Genomic DNA, 19775 nt, shown 5'->3' with positions numbered 1-19775 from the left:
GTCAAGAGACTCATCGTGGGAGGTCCTTCTTAGGAAACACAAACTATCATTGTGATTCAAGGTAAAAAAACCTAAGTAATCCTTTTATTATATGACTAGTTCGAGAAGAAATGATTGTGGATGAATGGCCTTGTTAAATGGAAATGTTGATTGGGTGATCGATGCAGATGAGATGGTACTTCACAATTACTTTATTGATGTATTTTATCCTGGAAAAAATCAGATTTTATTGAATAGAGGGATGGGGAAGGTTAAAGAATTAAAAGTGCATAAGAAAAAATTGCTGATTTTTTTTTTAAATGTTCCATAATGTGGTCAATTAGATTATCCCAAAACTTTGCTCTAGAGATCAACATGATTTGATCCCTAAGCACACTTCTTGATATGTAATAGGCAGGATGGTGTTCCCACACTGGGTGATGAAATTCACCTTCCATGTAAATACATTCATAAACATTAATGCCAGAGTGGGATTCAAAAACAGCTTGTTGTTTGAGACTGAAAATATTGTCAAACTGGTTAAACCAGATCGGAAAAAGATATATCACAGCAGTCATTTTATTTGTTTAAAAAAATCTCGGACACTTATAGTAAATTTATTTAAGAGTAAAACAAAATTAAAAAAAAAAAAAAAAAGTTGAGCATAATATCTCCTGTTTTAACAAGAAAAGTTAATAAGTCATTATTATATTTCATTCTTTCTTTCTAGGCATTATCTCAAAACAATCACAAATAAATAACCAGACATTATTTTGGATAATGGTTGGTTATTTATTCAAAACTATGACTTTCAAAATAAACAAAGTTCATTATGTTGAAATTAAGTTTACTTCAAGCACAATAACCATAATTAGAATACTGAAAACATTCCACTTATACATTAACAATGACAATAGCATTGTTGCTCTAAAACATGCCGCTTTTATTGACATACTGAGGATGACCTACCACTGACCATCCTCATTCACTTAGACTCCTCACATGTACTTTCTGATATCACAGATAGAAAATCTCATATTTTGTCATCAGCCTATTACATTTATACAGTAACATTCCATGTGAAATTTTGTCAAAAACTTTTGAAAGGTTCTGCAATATCCCCATGTATCCATTTGTTGTTTAAATATGCATTGATTACTAGAGAAGACCTCCCAATTTATTTCAGAGGAAAAAATTTAGCATATATTACATAGATTTACATATTAGAAACAGGAATCAGTCTTTTCAACTTAATTTTTAAAATAAATGATAATGATTAATTTAATGAAACATTGCTCCATAGAATGAAACAATGTTTCATTAAATTAAGTAACTCACCTCAGGAAAAAAAAAGAATCAACAGCAAAAGTAGCTTGCATAACAGCTTGAAAATACCAAGTATTTACATGTGGTACAATACCAAGAATATTACCTAAAAGAAGGAGATGGGGAGAAATGAAATGTTTGAAACACTATGTTATCTTATATCATTCATATTATAAGTAATTTTATTTGCCAATCTTTGTAGCCAAATGGGTAAAGCTCCCATTTTTCTGCCAAACACTGTAGAATGAATCCAATTGTACTGTGAATAATTGTGAGTTTATAGATGGTAAACAATTTTTACTGTAGTATGAAACCCACCATTTTACTTCCAAGACACCTGGCATGATTAGAATGTGGTGTTCATGATAAGATTCCCAACAATAACCCTTTGCCCACCCTTTTATTATTATTATTATTATGGTAATATTACTAATAAATTACTTCAACATCACCTATCGAAACAACAGAAACACATATCGTATAACATGACCCACAACAACTCTCTACATCCCTATACCCTTCAACAGCTCATATGGTTCTTTGGTGAGATCACATCAGATACCCACACTACTCAACAACCTACCAAGTAATTTAAAACACTACACAACATTAAAACATGAACTACACAACATTAAAACATGAACTCTGGAAAATATACCAACAAAGTTAATATACCATTAACACTAATATACACATCACCAATCACCAGCATCCAATGCCTACATCCCATCCATAACAACAACATAAATGGTGAACTCTAATTCCACTCTCTTCATAAAAGCTAACCCAAGCTTCGAAGTAGGTGGGATTAATCTGCCTCACTCATTCACACGTAATCCTCATAATTAAAGACTGCAAATTAAGTAACAAAAGTCAGTACGGTGTATAATAATAATGAAGATATGGATACATAAAAAAAAAAGTATATGAATTTGTATAAAAAAGAAAAAAATATTGAAAAGAAATAATGTGCCTTAAACTGCACACAGTACAATGTAAAGAGCATCAAGTGTAATACACATTAATTGTAAATATGTAAATACTCGGTGCGATGAAAATAGAAAAATTGTTCTACTATATTGGGTTGGCAAATAAGTTCGTTCGGTTTATGTGTTAGTACAAGTTTACGCCACTTCGCCTGTTGCTGTTGTTGCGCTACTGCACAACGCTATGCAGTTGAAAGGCGACATTTCACATAACTTTTCAGTGAATTTTCGTTCTGCCTACTTCAGTTGCGTGTGTGTGCAACATATTTTTAGAAATGGAAGGAAATAACATAAATTACTGGCATATTTTGCTTTTTTATTTCAAAAAAGGCAAACGAGCTTCTCAGGCCCATAAAAAAATGCAGCTTATATGGGGATGGTGCCTTAACAGAATGCATATAGCAAAAATAGTTTGCCAAATTCTGTTCTGGAGAGATTTCGACGTCAGTGATGTGCCAGTCAACTGACCGAGGTTGATTCGAGTGTTGTGAAGGATATCGTCGACAAAAATCCGTCACAAACAGTGCAGGAGATTGCTGCAGTACTGACCATATCCAATTGTTATGTCTCTTTACTTTCCTACGTTATTATCAGTTGTTTCGTTAGCTGACAAATTTATAATTATTTTATGACTGCACCAGCCGGCAACTGGATTCTGATATACAATCTTAAATTGCAAGAAAGGAAATGCAGGGATCAAAAGGTTTGCAGTCGTGGTCCTGTTTCTTTAATTACTAATGGATTCCCTCTAATGCATGGTTCGTGATTTTTACAAGCGTTAATTCAATCCACAGAAACATGACAGACTCATTTGGTTTAAACATAAAAAAAATACATTTATTCTGGCTAAAACATAGAGATACACTTCAGTCAAACTTTTAATTCTAAAGAGTCTAAACCCCCCCTTAAGTTAACACATCCAAAGGGTTTCTATTCTATAATTTCTTATACTATCAAGATCATACTCTTCAAAATATATCTACTCTCAGACTCTGTTAATTTCTACTAAGTTGCTCAGTTATTATACATAGAAAAATACATATATATACAGGCTTATTCTACAACCCTGGCACAGATTATATCAGACGTGCTTTGTCTGGCAAATCTTAACATGAGATAACACTCTTTCTTGTGTTCAGACTCTCTCCCACTTTCAAAATCTTAGTTAGCATTCAAATTTAAACTCAACATAATAACATAAATTCTCCTTTTTAATATAAACAATCCGAAGCCTCGGTTTCCAGCCTAGCTCGAGCTTAAGACGTTGCTTGTTCCTTAGATGAAGACAAAATGTCCAAAAGAAGACAGTTCTTTAAGCACATCATGGAATTTGGCTATTTTCTCATTGTTCAGTTCCTTATTCCTCTCTGGTTACTCTATCTTAATACAAAAGGTTTCAGCTTACCGTTCTTGCTCTATCTATTTGGACTTCCTCACCGTATGTGCTTCAATGGCATCTCCGCTATTCTTTTATTCTGCTCGAGAAGAATGCTCCTTCACTGACTTATACACTGGTGTAGGTTCACCAGTGGCCCTTTCTTCTGGAACACTGGCAGCATTTTAGTTGTAGCTATGATCCACGTGGCACGTACAGCAAGGGGAATTTTTTGCTGCGCACGGCGGTAAACTTCACAGCTACACAGCTCTCCACTCAGGAATCCAAGAACAGACGAAAAAAGAAGAGAGTGATTGAATTCCGCGCCGAAAACTATATACCACAAAACAGCGCCCTCACTTGGTGGTGTCGTCATGCATACAGCAGCAGCTGATTGGTTACCGCGGCTCCGAACTGTCTTTGACATGGCCTAATACTTGTATCAACTTATATACATCCTTTTAGCAATTTTACATGAATTTCCTATTTTAAATAATTCGCAAGCATTCTCTGTTCAAGTTATGGGCTTCTCTAACATTATTTAATATCTATAAAACTGATTATATAAATATTCACACATGTTCTAGGTCATTAATAAGTACATTTTCCATCTGGAGGCATAAGTATGTCCTTATCCACCCCTTCTGAGGTTACCTTATGTTGGGTCGGAAAAAGGATGCTCATCAAAAGGGAATCAGCAATTTTTCCGACACAACAAAGCCCCCCCCTTTAATTAAAATTTTTCTTAATGAAGTTACGATAAAATTTCTTTGCCCGTTTTCCCCTTTTTCATTATTACCAGAAATCTCTCCTGAAGGAATCTTTGCTCTCAGTTCTCCGCAATGGGATGATATTTTTCTACTTTCCACACTGCCTTTTGATAGCGATATGATATCTGTAGGGGCCCTTTTGGTCTGCATATGCCACCCACTCCGACGTGTGTCCTTGCTTTCAACTATGTTTTTTAATTCTAACCCTTTGCTTTCCCCCTCTTTTGTAACCAAGTCGCTATCTGCATTCTTAATTGTATTTGTGTCAGCCTTAGATTGAGTTTCGATCATGGTGTTTTCCCCATCCTTCAATTCTGCCTTGTTCCTGCATTGGGTCTTGCAGAGCAGGGATTTGTCTTTCTCCCCTTTGCATTCAAACTTCTGACCCTTCATTGAGTTATTCTTTCTTCCACAAAACAGAACACATGCCTTGGGATAGTTACAGCAGAAACCATGTTTCTTTAGGAAATCCTCACCTAAGATCATTTCTACATGTGAACACAAATTTCTGGGCAGTATGAGGAAGTTATGCCATGCATGCAGGCTTAGTCCTACTAATTCTATCCTTAACCTCACCCGCTTTTGGGCATAAGTCACAGAGGGTCCCTAATAGTCTAATTGGCTTCCTCAATTTCTTAGTCCTTAGTTTCATGTAGGTACCAAGTTCCCTGATGCAGTTCTCAGATATAGTGGAGACTTGGGAGCCTGTGTCTAAGAGTGCATCTATGTCTTTTCTACCTATTCTTGTTATTACTTTCATCCCTGTGAGATTTTCCTTTCCCTTTTCAAATGACTTGGCACAAATGTAAGATGTGGCCTCAGGTTGGTGCCTGACCCTTGAGGTTCTCTGTGCGGTAAAACAGTCGCGGGCAATGTGTCCTAATTTGTTACATCAGTAACATTTAGGGATCTCACGGCGGAAATCTCGTCTGACCTCTCCATCTAAAGACAAAGGTGGGCTCAACCCACATTGGGTAGACATTTCTGTTAGCCTGTTCATTAGGGACTCTAGCTTATCAAGTACTGGCTGTTGTAACCTTTTTACTTCTTGTTGAATGAGGTCAGTTACCTTCTCTTCCCGAATCATTTGAGAACCCTTGCTGTTGGTGGGATTTTTCGTCAACTGACTGGTTATTAAATCAAGTCATTCCATGAGTGGTTGATGTAATTTTTCAACCTCCTGTTTGATCAAGGAGTGGAATTCGTTGAAGTTACACACATCATTATCGATCTTGCAGACAGATTCCGTTTTGCTTCATTCTATATTTTCTTGCACTCCTTGGCACTTCTCTATTTCTTTTTCTTTCCCTTCTTTTCTTTGACTCAGACATCTGTTATCTTCCTTGTTATCCTTTACAACATTTATGTGGTTTGTACTGGCTGCGGGGTAGATGTCCCCAAGCAGTTGTTCCTTTTCTGTGGCGGCATCAAGGCATTCCTTCAGGTTGGATATGTCCTTCGCAAACGTCACCTCCTTTAGTTCCTGTCTCAAGCCTACTCTGAAGAGTTGGAACACTGTCCAATCCAAGTGGCAATTCTCCTCCTCTTGTACACTCAGTGAGTTAGCACACATGAGTAGCCTGTTGTAATACTCTTGTACGCTTTCTTTTTCCTTCTGCTTTATGCTTTAGAGCTTCAAGAGGTTAGGCCCCACTGTCTTGGTTTTTGAAACTTGTGAGGTTAGGATTTGCCTAAACCTCTGGTAGTCCATTGTATTTTTCAATAGTGGAGAGGAGTAGAAGTAGGTTTTTGCCCTTCCAGCTAACTTGCTGCAGAGCAGAATAAGTAGCTGGAAGTCACTCCATCTCCCTATTTTCCTTAGTTCCTCTACGTACTCAAAATATGCCCCCACATCGTCAGAATCTTCGCCAGAGAACTGAGGGAAAATTTGTTGGGGGTTTATGGTTCTGAAGAACTCTGGGTCGCTCATCTCTTTGTATTAGGTAGGGACATACTTACACTCTTAGATTAACACTTTGTTTAAAATTCAAAATTTCACCACTACTATACTTTTCACTACTGAGTTCTGTTTCTGTTGCATGTTGTGCAAATTAAATTTTTTTAGCACATCCTGTCGACTACTGCGCCATTGTTATGTTTCTTTACTTTCCTATGTTATTATCAGTTGTTTCGTTAGCTGACAAATTCATAATTATTTTATGACTACACCAGCTGGCAACTGGATTCTGATATACAATCTTAAATTGCAAGAAAGGAAATGTAGGGATCAAAAGGTTTGCAGTCGTGGTCCCGTTTCTTTAATTACTAATGGATTCCCTCTAATGCATGGTTCGTGATTTTTACAAGCGTTAATTCAATCCACAGAAAAATGACAGACGCATTTGGTTTAAACATAAAAAAAATACATTTATTCTGGCTAAAACATAGAGATACACTTCAGTCAAACTTTCAATTCTAAAGAGTCTGAGCCCTCCCCCCCTTAAATTAACACATCCAAAGGGTTTCTATTCTATAATTTCTTATACTATCAAGATCATACTCTTCCAAATATATCTACTCTCAGACTCTGTTAATTTCTATTAAGATGCTCAGTTATTATACATAGAAAAATACATATATATACAGGCTTATTCTACAACCCTGGCACGGATTATATCAGACGTGCTTTGTCTGGCAAATCTTAACATGAGATAACACTCTTTCTTGTGTTCAGGCTCTTACCCCCCCTTTCAAAATCTTAGTTAGCATTCAAATTTAAACTCAACATAATAACATAAATTCTCCTTTTTAATATAAACAATCTGAAGCCTCGGTTTCCAGCCCAGCTCGAGCTTAAGACGTCGCTTGTTCCTTAGATGAAGACAAAATGTCCAAAAGAAGACAGTTGTTTAAGTACATCATGGAATTTGGCTATTTTCTCAACGTTCAGTTCCTTATTCCTCTCTGGTTACTCTATCTTAATACAAAAGGTTTCAGCTTACTGTTCTTGCTCTATCTGGTTGTTTTTTGGGACCCTCATAGCTAGACATTCAGACCTCCTCATCGTATATGCTTCAATGGTGTCTCCGCTATTCTTTTATTCTGCTCGAGAAGAATGCTCCTTCACTGACTTATACACTGGCATAGATTCAAAAGCGGCCCTTTCTTCTGGAACACTGGCAGCATTTTAGTTGTAGCTACGATCCACGTGGCACGTACAGCAAGGGGAATTTCTTGCTGCGCACGGCGGCAAGCTTCAGAGCTACACAGCTTTCCACTCAGGAACCCAGGAACAGACGAATAAAGAAGAGAGCGATTGAAATCCGCGCCGAAAACTATATACCACAAAACAGCACCCTCGCTTGGTGGTATCGTCATGCATACAGCAGCAGCCGATTGGTTACCGCGGCTCCGAAATGTCTTTGACATGACCTAATACTTGTATCAACTTATATACATCCTTTTAGCAATTTTACATGAATTTCCTATTTTAAATAATTCGCAAGCATTCTCTGTTCAAGTTATGGGCTTCTCTAACATTACTTAATATCTACAAAACTGATTATATAAATATCCACACATGTTCTAGGTCATTAATAAGTACATTTTCCATCTGGAGGCATAAGTATATCCTTATCCACCCCTTCTGAGGTTACCTTATGTTGGGTCGGAAAAAGGATGACTCATCAAAAGGGAATCAGCACTTTTTCCGACATAACACCATACAAGCATTGAAAACCATTTGCACAAGCTGGGACATGTTTCAAAACTCAATGTTTGGGTGCCGCATAAATTGAACGAGGCCAATATGACTGCTTGCATATCCATCTGTGAGTTGCTGCAACACTGCCAAGAAAACAACTCATTTTTGAAGTGGATGATTATGCGAGATGAAAAATGGGTCGTGTACGATAACGTGGTACATAAAAGATCATAGGGATACAAGAGCGAACTGCCGCAAACAACCACTAAAGTGCGATTGCACTCAAAGAAGATCATGCTCTCTGTGTGGTGGGATTATAAAGGTGTTGTCCACTACGAGGTGTTACTATCAGGCAGAATGATTGATTCAAATGTCTATTGCTCACAGTTAACGTGACTCGCCCGTGCAATTAGCACAAAACGTCCTGAATTGGCAAATCGGAAAGCAGTTGTATTTCACCACTACAACGCCAGACTCCACACATCATTAACAACCCAGAGTAAATTGTTACGTCTTGGCTGGGATGTTTTGTCACATCCTCTGTATTCAAAGGACAAGGCACCTTCCGATTACCACTTATTCCGATCGCTGCAGAATTCTCTAAACAGGACAACCTTTGCTAATGAGGAGGCTGTTAAAAGACACCTGGATCAGTTTTTCGCCAGTAAACCTCAGGAGTTTTATCAACGTGGCATAATGATGTTAGTGGACAGATGGCAAGAGGTCATTGATAAAGAGGATCGATATATAACTGACTAGTATGTATTATATATATTAAATAAAAAGTGTACAAATCTGAAAGCACACCCCAACTCAACATCACCAGAGTTAAAGATCAGTACTATCAACATAAGAAGCCTGAATGGCAAAGAAATGGAGCTAGTGGAGGAATTAGATAAGTACCAGATCGGCATAATAGGGGTGACTGAAACAAAAAAGACAAAAACTGGTGATCTTTTTGAGCAATAAATACAAAATGTTATACTCAGGAAATGACAATCAAGGAAAAGAAGGGGTAGCCATAGTATTCAACACAAAATACGAGGCTAATCTTCTTGAATGGCAGGCAGTCTCAAGTGGAGTGATGTGGGCAAATATCAGGATGGAGAAACTGAACAATGAGATTTATTTGTGCCTATGGTCCCACAGAAGGTTCTACTAAGGTAGAAGTGGAGGAATATTTTGATGCTTTAGAAAAAGCAACTGACACAATGAAAAAGGAAAAGTTGGTCCTTGTTGGGGATCTAAATAGCAGAGTAGGAAATGACTGTCAGACATACAAAAATATTTTGCAAAAATTTGGAAAAAAAGAGCAAAGCTAATAATAATGGCAAATACCTGTTGGATTTCTGCTCAGGATATGGACTGGTTATTACTAACATCATGTTCCAAAATAAAAATGTGCACAAATTCACTTGGAGAGAAGAGGCAAGGAATAAGAAAAGTCTCATTGACTATGTTATTGTTGATAGTGATGTTTTCTCCCTGGTGCAGGACACCAGAGTGTACAGAGGATTTGAAATTGGAAGCGATCACTATTTAGTCTTGAGCAGGATAAAATTGAATTTCATATTGAAAAGAATAACATGTAAGAAAGTTTTAAAGCGAATAAAAGTTGAGCAGCTCTCAGATGTAAACTGTAGACTAAAATACACAAAGATTATTGAAGAAAAAATGAAAGAGTTTGAGAACAGGAACCAAACCTTGGAGATTCAGTGGCAAGCCTTGAAGAAAACCCTGATTGATTCAGCCAGAGAGGCATGTGGTGAGGTTGTCTGCAAGGATAAAAAAAATCAGACCTCCATGGTGGACACAAGAAGTTAAAGAGGCAGTGAAGGAAAAGAAGAAAGCATATCAAAAGTTCCTGGCAAATAAGTCAGCTTTTGCTCTTAGAGAATACAGAGACAAATGTAAGAAAGTTAAACAGTATGTAAAACTAGCTAAACAAAAGTCATTGGAAGACTTTGGGAAGAACATAGAAAATAAATATCAAGAAGGTGGCAAAATATTTTGGAGGTGTTGAAGAAGTTTAGGAATGGAGAAAAGAATGCTGTAAAAGGAGTTAGAGATGATAAAGGTGACATGAAAACAGGAGAAAAAGATATCCTTGAAGTATGGAGTAATTACTTTAAAATTTTGCTAAATGAAACAAGCAGTGATAGCACAGTGGTAAAAAACACTCAACAGGCATATAGTCAGGAATACATATCCATACTTGAAGTAGAAAAAGCCATCAAAGGCTTGAAATGTGGAAAGGCAGCAGGAGTAGATGATATTCGACCAGAAATGCTGAAATATGGTGGAATAAAAGTCTTACAGTGGCTGCACTGCATAGTTCAGAAAGCCTGGACAGAGGGATGAATTCCTGATGATTGGAGTAGAGCTCTAATAGTGCCCATATATAAAAAAAAGGGAAACAAAACTGAATGTGAGAATTACAGAGGTATTTCCCTACTGTGTGTTCCTGGCAAGATCTATGCAAGTATACTTGAGAAACGGTTGAGAAGAATTGTGGAAGAAAAGCTTGGTGAAGAACAAGCTGGATTCAGGCCAAATAGAGACTGTCAGGTTCAGATCTTCACTTTACAACAAATAGTCGAGAAAGCATGGGAATATAACAAAGATCTGTATTTAAGTTTTGTCCATTTGGAAAAGGCATATGACAAGGTGCCATGAGAGAAGCTATTCAATACACTACAGTTATATGGTGTCAATGGGACATTATATCAAGCAATACTTAGTCTTTATTTGAGTTGTAAGTCAGCAGTTAGAATTGAAGGAAGTACAGGAAGATGGTTTAATGTTAAATCTGGTGTGAGACAAGGATGTACATTATCCTCTCTGTTATTCATTATCTATATGGATCACATTACGAAGGAAAGTGGTATTAAACATGATATCAGAATTGGAGATGTTAATGTCAGCTCTTTGCTTTATGTGGACGATGTTATACTTCTAAATAAATCCGCTACAAGTTTGCAAGATTCCCTGACTAAATTGAATAACTGTTGTATGAAGACAAAGACAATGAAAATTGATAGAATTGTTGAAAATGTCAACTGCGTTGTGAACGGGGAACCTGTGGAACAAGTAAAACATTTCAGCTACTTAGGCACGATTTTTAGTGAAGATGGTAAATTCAATATGGAAATAGACAACAGAATCAACAAAGCTGGTATGGTAGGAAGTCAACTGAAAAAATTTATATGGAATAAGAGAGAAATTAGTCGGAACACTAAATTAGCTATATATACAAGACAGTGTTCAAACCAGTTTTAACTTTTGGATCTGAGAGCTCGCTCAGAAGTAAAACACTTGACCAAAGATTAGAGACCGCAGATATGAGAGTCCTGAGAAAGATTAGAGCCGTGAACAGATGGCATCAATGGCAATATCATATTAAAAACGAGGATATTAGGAAAGAACTTGACATTGTCTGCATCCAGGAATGTGTTAGCAGAGCTAATCTCAGGTGGTATGGTCACCTAAACAGAATGGGCGAGGAAAGATTAGCAAAACAAGTGTTCTCTGCCAGTTTGGCAGCAAAACGACCCAGAGAAAGACCAAGATATAGGTGGATTGATACGGCACAAAGTGCCTTAGACAATAGAAATATAAGATCTGATAATGTCGGAGTCTTGACAAGTAACAGACTGATTTGGAGGAAAATTGTAGATAGGAAGTTAGTAATGACATAAATTTTTCATGTAGTACTATCATATCCTGTACACCCCTTGAGGGTACTTGTCACGAAATTGATGATGATGATGAATAAAATGCGTCTCATTCCACTCTGAAAAACCGAAGAAACTTATTTGCCAACCCAATACATAATGTGTAAACATGCAAAAGATGATTATTACAGACATTATATGTCGGTAATAATCATCTGTAATAATCATATGTATGTGATTTATCCGATTCATTATTATTATTATCCATTATTCAAAAATTACGTGTAATCTTTATTGTTAATATTAGAAGAACACGTGTTGTAAATATAGATGCAGAAAAGTAATGTTATCAAAATTTTAATTGAAATGCAATGTAGAAAATGAATCATATATGCTGAATTTTGTAAAAATTACAAGCTAGAATGTCACTAAAGACGATTATTGTAATTGTGTAAATATTTCAGAAATCAATAAAAAAAAAATGGGATTTTAATGGAACCTATGACACAGTAATGATTATTAGAAACATATTTACATGAATATAAAATAATTTAATTATTGCAAGTACTCTGGTCTGAAACTAACAGGCCATCATCAGTGCACAAGTACAATCACAACTGAAGCTCAAATGAAAGAATGTTATTCCTTTTTACAAATCTGAACCACATGCTGGAGTGCCACTATGTGGGTAGTTACAAAATAAACTGAAATTACAATTAAACTAAAATAAAATCAATTAACTCTGAAATACAATACAATAAAATTATATACATAAAATACAGGTGAACTCCAACTTATGAACATAATGTGTTCTTTGAAATGTGTGTGTAAGTTGAATTTATTTTTTTCATTATATATATGGAATGTATTGGTGAACTTTGGGCATCATAAAATGTTTATAAGTATGAGGTTCTGTATTTGTTAAATGAATTGAGGACCCAATTTATTAGTCCACTCAGTGTTAATAAGTGCAAATTATTTGTATCTTGAAAGTCCATAATTAGAGTTTCACCTGTTGTAAGTTTTTCCACTCGGTTATACTATAAATTAAAGATACCAAGAAATTATATTCTTGGTTTAATCCGTCATCCAAGTGTAAGCAAACAAGTTTGAGATTGAACTGTTTTCAGGACTGGGGCAACTTGCATAAAGAAGCCAATGACTTCATATCACTTGCCTTGGTATCCCATAATGCAAAGCACATATCCTTACAGACATGTATAATGCTATGCATTATATGCCGGCCTGGTTGGCCGAGTGGTTAGCGTATCTGCTCTCCAGCCAAAAGGCTGTGGGTTCGAATCCTGCCGTGGGCATGGCTGTTTGTGATTGTCTGTAAAAATACTAGTGATGATGGAGTTGGTGTAGATGATGATGGTAGTTGCGGTTCGTTGTAGTTGGTAGATTGAGTGGTGGAGACAGAGTTGTAGAGTAGGTGCCCTCCCTCGATGAGTCTTTGGACTCCCTGGAGGTGTTATGTAATAATAATAATAATTATGGGAAGGGTCACTACCCAGATCAGTTTTGACCTTTATTAAGGTGAAAAAGTAAAGGGTTGCTCATCATAGGCCCTTTATTTTTTCATCTGAATAAAGGTCGAAATGCCCTGTTCATCAAGTTTAAAATTTGATATGAATACTTTCATTTTTAAACCATTATATTTGAGACAGACTGAAATTTGAATAAAATTTTCAGAATTGTAAATGAACATATACCTATGTAATAAAAAGTGTTGGGACTTACTGAAGGAAGTCCAGTTACATATGACTTTGTATAAGGTTATGCATCTTGTGAAGGGGATGGATATATACACTTCGGGTTTAGACCTTTGAGTATGTCTGGGGAAAGAAAAGAGAAAGTTCTACAACAAGGCCAAATAGATTGCATATCTCATTATAAGAATATGCTAGGTGGTAATCTGTTAAGTCTCTATACAAATGCCATGAGTATCAGAAACAAAGGGATTGAGTTTGTTGCTTTATTGAATATATTGTGGCCTAAGATTGTTGGGATTAGTGAAATCTGCATATCAGAATCAGATATTGTAACTGGGATCAAGTGTAATGGGTATACTATTTTTAGAAATGAGAAAATAGATAGTAGAGGGGGGGAATACTACTAACGATATCAGACAACTTAAGTCTGGTTAGGGTAGAAAAGCAAGTAAACAATGATGGTAACAATGTCCCATATAGTGATGAGTTTGCAGCTATCTTGTGTGAAGTGGAGACTAACAGAATGAACATATGGTAGGGTGTTGCTGCAAACCTGACAGCTCAGTTGTAGGGGATGATGAAATGCATTGCCATAGCCTTATGGATACTATCTAACAGATAAGCTTAGGTGTTGATGGTTATTCATGATTTATTTTTAACGGTATTAACAACACCAAACAATTTTATCAAAAGATGTTTTATTAACTGCTTATATTTCACTGAATTTCAAATCAGTATCATCAGAGCACAACACAGCTAGTATACATGACAGTGAATAAGTGAAATAAACAATACAATTGTAATGGACAAAAGATCTAAAGTCCTATTTTGGCACCCTTTCTTCTTCTTCTTCTGCAGCTTCTCCCACTTAAGTGGGGTCACTGTTGATCAAGAGTTTCCTCCACATCCTCCTGTCTTGAGCTGTCACCACATCCAAGTTCTTCATCCTCAAGTCCTCTTCTACCAGCTCCCTCCATCTCTTCTTTGGCCGCCCATGCTTCCTCCTTCCTTGCACATCCATCTGCATGACCCTTGTTCCCACATATTCATCCTCCCTCCTCATCACATGACCAAAAACCATATCAACCTTGCCTCCTGTATCTTCTCTCCTAAGTTCGTAACTTTCACTGTTCCCCTCACATTTCTCAGACGATCCTTTCTGGTCACACTGCACATCCACCTAAGCATTCTCATCTCTGCCTTCCATCCTGCTGATGTTATTTTTCCTCAGGGCCACAGTTTCTATTTTGGCACCCTTTAATGTTGTAAAAAAACACAAAAAACATTACCACTATGTGAGAGTTGCTCTTACGATAACAGTCTCCCAAATTTTTGGCAATTAATGCAACCATATTTGTTTAGGTTAGGAGAATTCTTCAAAGCCATGGCTGACTCAAAAGGTAATCTTTCAGATCTATAATGACTTCTAAATAGCACATTCATTTTCTTCCATCGAATCCTGAGTGAAGGAGTGTCCAACGCGTCGTTTGCTAGTCCTGACTTGTCATAGTAATAGTAGCGAATATATTTTTCAAGTTCTTCCAGGCTGTTAACTGATATTCCTGTTTGCACAAGTCACAATCACGGAGAACTTCATACACTCCAGAGTGTACTAGAGGGTGTAGTTTATCCTAAGGTGAGCGAATCAGAGTTGCTAGTTTAACATGAGGTTTGAATGTGGTGTGAAAGCCATGTTTCATCAGTACTTTTAGCTATCCTTTCTGATATACCTCTGACATAGAGAATAGAAATGTAATGTTATGTTCCTGTGTATTAGGGGAGGGAGGGGTAATGGGGCTATTGAGTAATTCAGCAAAATATAAGCAGTTAATAAAACCCCTTTTTATAAATTGTTTCGTGTTGTTGATACCATTAAAAAAAAGTCATGAACTTATGGGTACTAAATGAGTGTTCATTATGGGTGACCTTAATTATCCAAACATTGATTGGGTAGAAAAGAAATCCCATGATAAGAATGAAGAGGAATTATTGAATTGTTGAAAGACAACTTTCTCAAGCAGCATGTGAAAGAAGGAACTCAAGGACAAGAAGTGTTGGATTTGCTCACAGCATCAGATGTGGTCTCTGTTAAGATTATGACTACTTTACCACCAGATGGTGACAGTGATCATGCCCTGCATTCTTGGGAAGTATCTAATTATATTGATGCTCCAATTAGAACATGTTACATGCTGAACTACAAAGTGGAAAATTATGACCAACTTAGGAGAATATTATCTTTCTCATGGTATCAGTTACTGAATTGTTAAAATGTCAGCAATGGATAGGAATCTTTGAAAGTGTTTAAATGCGGGGCAATATATGAATGTATCCCAAATGTTTGAAGAATAAATAGGGAGGGATTGAAATGGATGTGCAACCTTATTAAGCAAGAGATCCACAAGAAGAAGATGATGTGGAAAGAATATCTTAAGAATAAGAGTTAGAAGAGTTATGAAATATATGAAGGTCAGGCAAGAAAAGTAACGAAGATTGTGCAGAAAGCTAAATTGGAGTATAAAAAGAAATTGGCTATCCAAGCTAAAGGCAATCAAAATAATTTTGTCATTTTGCTGCAAGCAAACGAAAGAATGCATGCGGAAGAATAACTTTACTGAATGCAGATGCTATTCGAGTATCATAAGCTAATGAGATTGTTCAATTAATGAATGCTCACTTTGCTAAGATATATCAACCAGGTATATGTAAACATGGTGCATAATGCTACTGCTACATTGGATGAGGAGTTAGAAGTGCAAGAAAATGAGGTTGAAGAGCTTTTGATAACCTGGATAAGAATTTGTCAATAGAGAATATCAGCTCATTTGCTAAAGGAATACGCAACCAAATTGGCTGTGTCTTTCACATTTATATAACTTGAGCCTCAGCTCAGGAATGATACCACAGGAATGGAAGGAATATATGATAGTTCCATTATACAAGGATGGTTCAAAAATGGATGTGTCTAACTACTGACCTATCAGTATCTTGAATGCTTGCCTGAGAGTGTGGTGTCTGCAGAGAATTTGGGTGTGTTTAAGGTGTGGTATGATGAGCTGTGTGTGTGTGTGTGTGTGTGTGTGTGATAAAAGGACCTCCTCTTTGACTTCATGGTGTCTTGGGTGATAATAATAATAATATCTCTGGTGTGGTGGCGAAGATTTTGGAGAAGTTGGCAAGAACTCGTATACAAAAATGGATAGACAAGCAAGCTATACTCTGCAAGGAACAGTATGGGTTTATTAAAGGAAGCTCATGTTTTAGCAATTAATGTAATGGCTGAGTTGGATAATGGAAATGGATATGCTATAATAATATATGTTAACAGACACAGACAGATATCGAAAAGTGATACTCAGTGGATATGAATCCGCCAGATTTAAGGTGACCAGTGGTGTACTTCAGGGTTCAGTCCTTGCACCACTGCTGTTCACTCTATACATTAAAGACATTAGGAAGGGTCTAATTGTCTGACTGTTGTGAGTTTAGACATATTCAATCAGTTTAAAGCACGGTTGGATGAGCATTGCATGCAATAGCATGTACCTCCCATGATCAGTCTCTGACTCCATGGAGGTCAGATGTTAATAATAATAACAACAGGAGATGTGCAACTGTTAGCCAATGATGTGAAGATAATCAGGGCAATCAGGTATGCTACTGATATCCAGCACTTACACAATGATTTGAATACGCTGGAAATTTTGGCAAACGAAAGTGGCTGAAAATTAGTAAGTGTGAAGTTATACACTTTGGCATAAGATTTCCAGTGGCATATTATATTAGCAGGGTTATGCTACAAGAAATTGATGAGGCTAGGAATCCTGGCAAAATGGTGAATAGGAATTTGAAGTTCAAAGGTTACATAGCAAAAAGTTGCAAATACAACTCAGAGGATAATTGCAGTGTTGAAGCAAACCTTGGCATGTAAGGATAAGGAAGTCATTTTACCTCTTCATAAGGTCTTGATAAGACTGCACTTGAAATATTGTGTGCAGATTTGTGTCCCAGGTTCCAAGGGGATAAAAAATCTGTGCAAAGAAGAGTTATAAAGAATATATCAGGATTATGGGATTTCAATTATGAGAACAGACTGCAAGTATGTGAATTACAAACTCTGGTAAATAAACAGGAGAAAGAGGGGATGATATGATAGAGGATATAATATAATAAACATTAGGGTGCTGCTATAGACCAGGTGATGGAATAGATGGTGGAGATAGTATGCATAGGGAAATTGATGAAATGAGTGGAAGGAGGGTAATTATTATGGGGGATTTCAACTATGGTAACATTGATTGGAAGGAGGAGAGGCCACATGTGAGGAAGGAAAAGGACTTTATTCAATTATTAAGGGATAACTATCTGAGACAGCATGTAATTGAAAATACTAGGGGTGTGAGAGTGCTTGACCTGGTAATAGCATCTGAGAATTTGACTGTAATGAATATGACCATGTTGCCACCTATTGGTGAGAGTGATCATAAGGTCTTGACCTGGGAAGTGGCTAAAGGTGTGCAATTTTCGATTAAGACAGGGTATATGTGGAATTACCGTGCTAGCAAGTATGACAAGCTTGGGAGATTGCTTGGATCAGTGCCATGGCATGTACAACTGCAAGGGCTGGATGTCGATAGAGCATGGGAAGTGGTCAAGGAGCATTTACAGGAGGTAATGGCTGATTGCATACCTAGGGTCCAAATAGTAAAACAAGTAGGGGTTAAATGGATGAATAACACCATTAAGCTTCAGCTGCAAAAAAAGAAACAACTGTGGAGGGAATTTAAAGAAAGGGGTGACCTGCAGGCACACGAACGGTATAAAGTGCAGGCCAGAAAGGTAACGAGTGTGGTAAAAAAAAGCAAAAGCGGATTATGAAAGGAAACTAGCTTTGCAAGCAAAAGAGAATCCCAAACAGTTCTTTCAATATGCTGCAAGCAAGAAAAAAACTGTACACGGAAAAATGATTTTAAGGAATGACGATGGTAAGGAGGTCACTGAATCAGTCGATATAGTGGAGTTACTGAGCACGCACTTTGCAAAAGCATATCATCCAGGTGGTGATATTGAAAAAATGAAGGAACCATTAGTTTATACGGGAATAGTGACTGATATAATAGACAACATGGTCAAGGGCACTGATAAAGAATTATCAGTGCCCTTGACCATGTTGTTTAATCTGAGTCTCAGGTCTGGTTTAGTCCCGAAGGTGTGGAAAGAGGGGAAAATAGTTTCACTACATAAAGGAGGATCCAAGACTACGGTTGCAAATTACCGACCGATCAGCATATCAGGAGTCGTTGTCAAGGTCTTAGAGAAAGTAGTCAAGGGAAAAATACAGGAATGGATTGATGAAAATGAGATACTGTACAGGGGACAGCATGGCTTTGTGAAGGGTAGATCATGCTTCAGTAACTTGCTCAAGTTTTATAACAAGGTGACGGCTGAACTGGATAAGGGAAATGGGTTTACAGTGATACTGCTGGACCTGGCAAAGGCGTTTGACAGGATACCACATGGAATACTAATCCGTAAACTACAACATATGGGAATGGATATAGGATTGGTGATATGGATAGGTGGTTGGTTGATGGAGAGATATCAAAGAGTAGTTTATTCAGGAGTAGAGTCCAAAAGACGGCCTGTGACTAGTGGTGTGCCGCAGGGTTCTGTTCTTGGACCACTGCTGTTTAATCTGTTCATTAACGATATAGGGAAGGATCTAAGTGGAACAATTCATTTGTTCGCTGATGATGCAAAGTTGGGTAGGGCAATTGTGAATGCAGAAGATGTCAAAGTCTTGCAGGATGACTTGGATAGATTGGAGTTCTGGGCTAAGGAGAATGGATGTTAATTTAATGTGACAAAATTTAAGGTTATGCATTTTGGGGTGAAAAGATTAGCAGCAGTATACCACATTGGTGGAACTGTACTCCAAGAGATCGATGAGGCCAGGGACTTGGGAGTGTTGGTGGATAAGGAGATGAAGTTTAGGGGATACACTGCAAAAGTAGCTAAATCAGCTCATCAACTCACTTGGTTGTTGAAAAATACCTTGACGAGCAGAGACAAGCAAGTTATTGTAACTCCGTACCGAGCCTTGATAAGACCTCATCTCGATTACTGTGCCCAGATTTGGTCACCTCGGTTCCTTCTTGATGGGGAGGAGGTGGAGAGGATCCAGAGGCGAGTGACTAAGATGATAACAGGTCTATGGAATGAACCATATGAGAACAGGTTGAAGATTTGTGGGTTGCAGAAACTAGTTGATAGGCAGAGGAGGGGAGATATGATTGAGACATTCAAA

The 19775-nt window shown here is 37.2% G+C and overlaps 1 protein-coding gene across 2 annotated transcripts in view; it reads right to left on the bottom strand.

Annotated features, from left to right (window-relative positions):
• The window catches only part of LOC150103705 (nose resistant to fluoxetine protein 6-like), a 206824-nt gene that overhangs the window by 122963 nt on the left and 64086 nt on the right, over window positions 1–19775 (bottom strand). For both annotated transcript variants that reach the window (XM_090396506.1, XM_090396507.1), the window contains one exon: window positions 1318–1411. In XM_090396506.1, the coding sequence (XP_090252632.1) occupies window positions 1318–1411 (94 nt within the window). The remainder of the gene's footprint in view (window positions 1–1317; window positions 1412–19775) is intronic.

Source organism: Typopeltis vanoorti, chromosome 8, assembly GCF_054136105.1.
Source record: "Typopeltis vanoorti isolate ZY-2024b chromosome 8, IOZ_Tvanoo_1.0, whole genome shotgun sequence".
NCBI lineage: Eukaryota > Metazoa > Arthropoda > Arachnida > Uropygi > Thelyphonidae > Typopeltis > Typopeltis vanoorti.
This window is presented reverse-complemented; position numbering and strand designations above follow the sequence as displayed.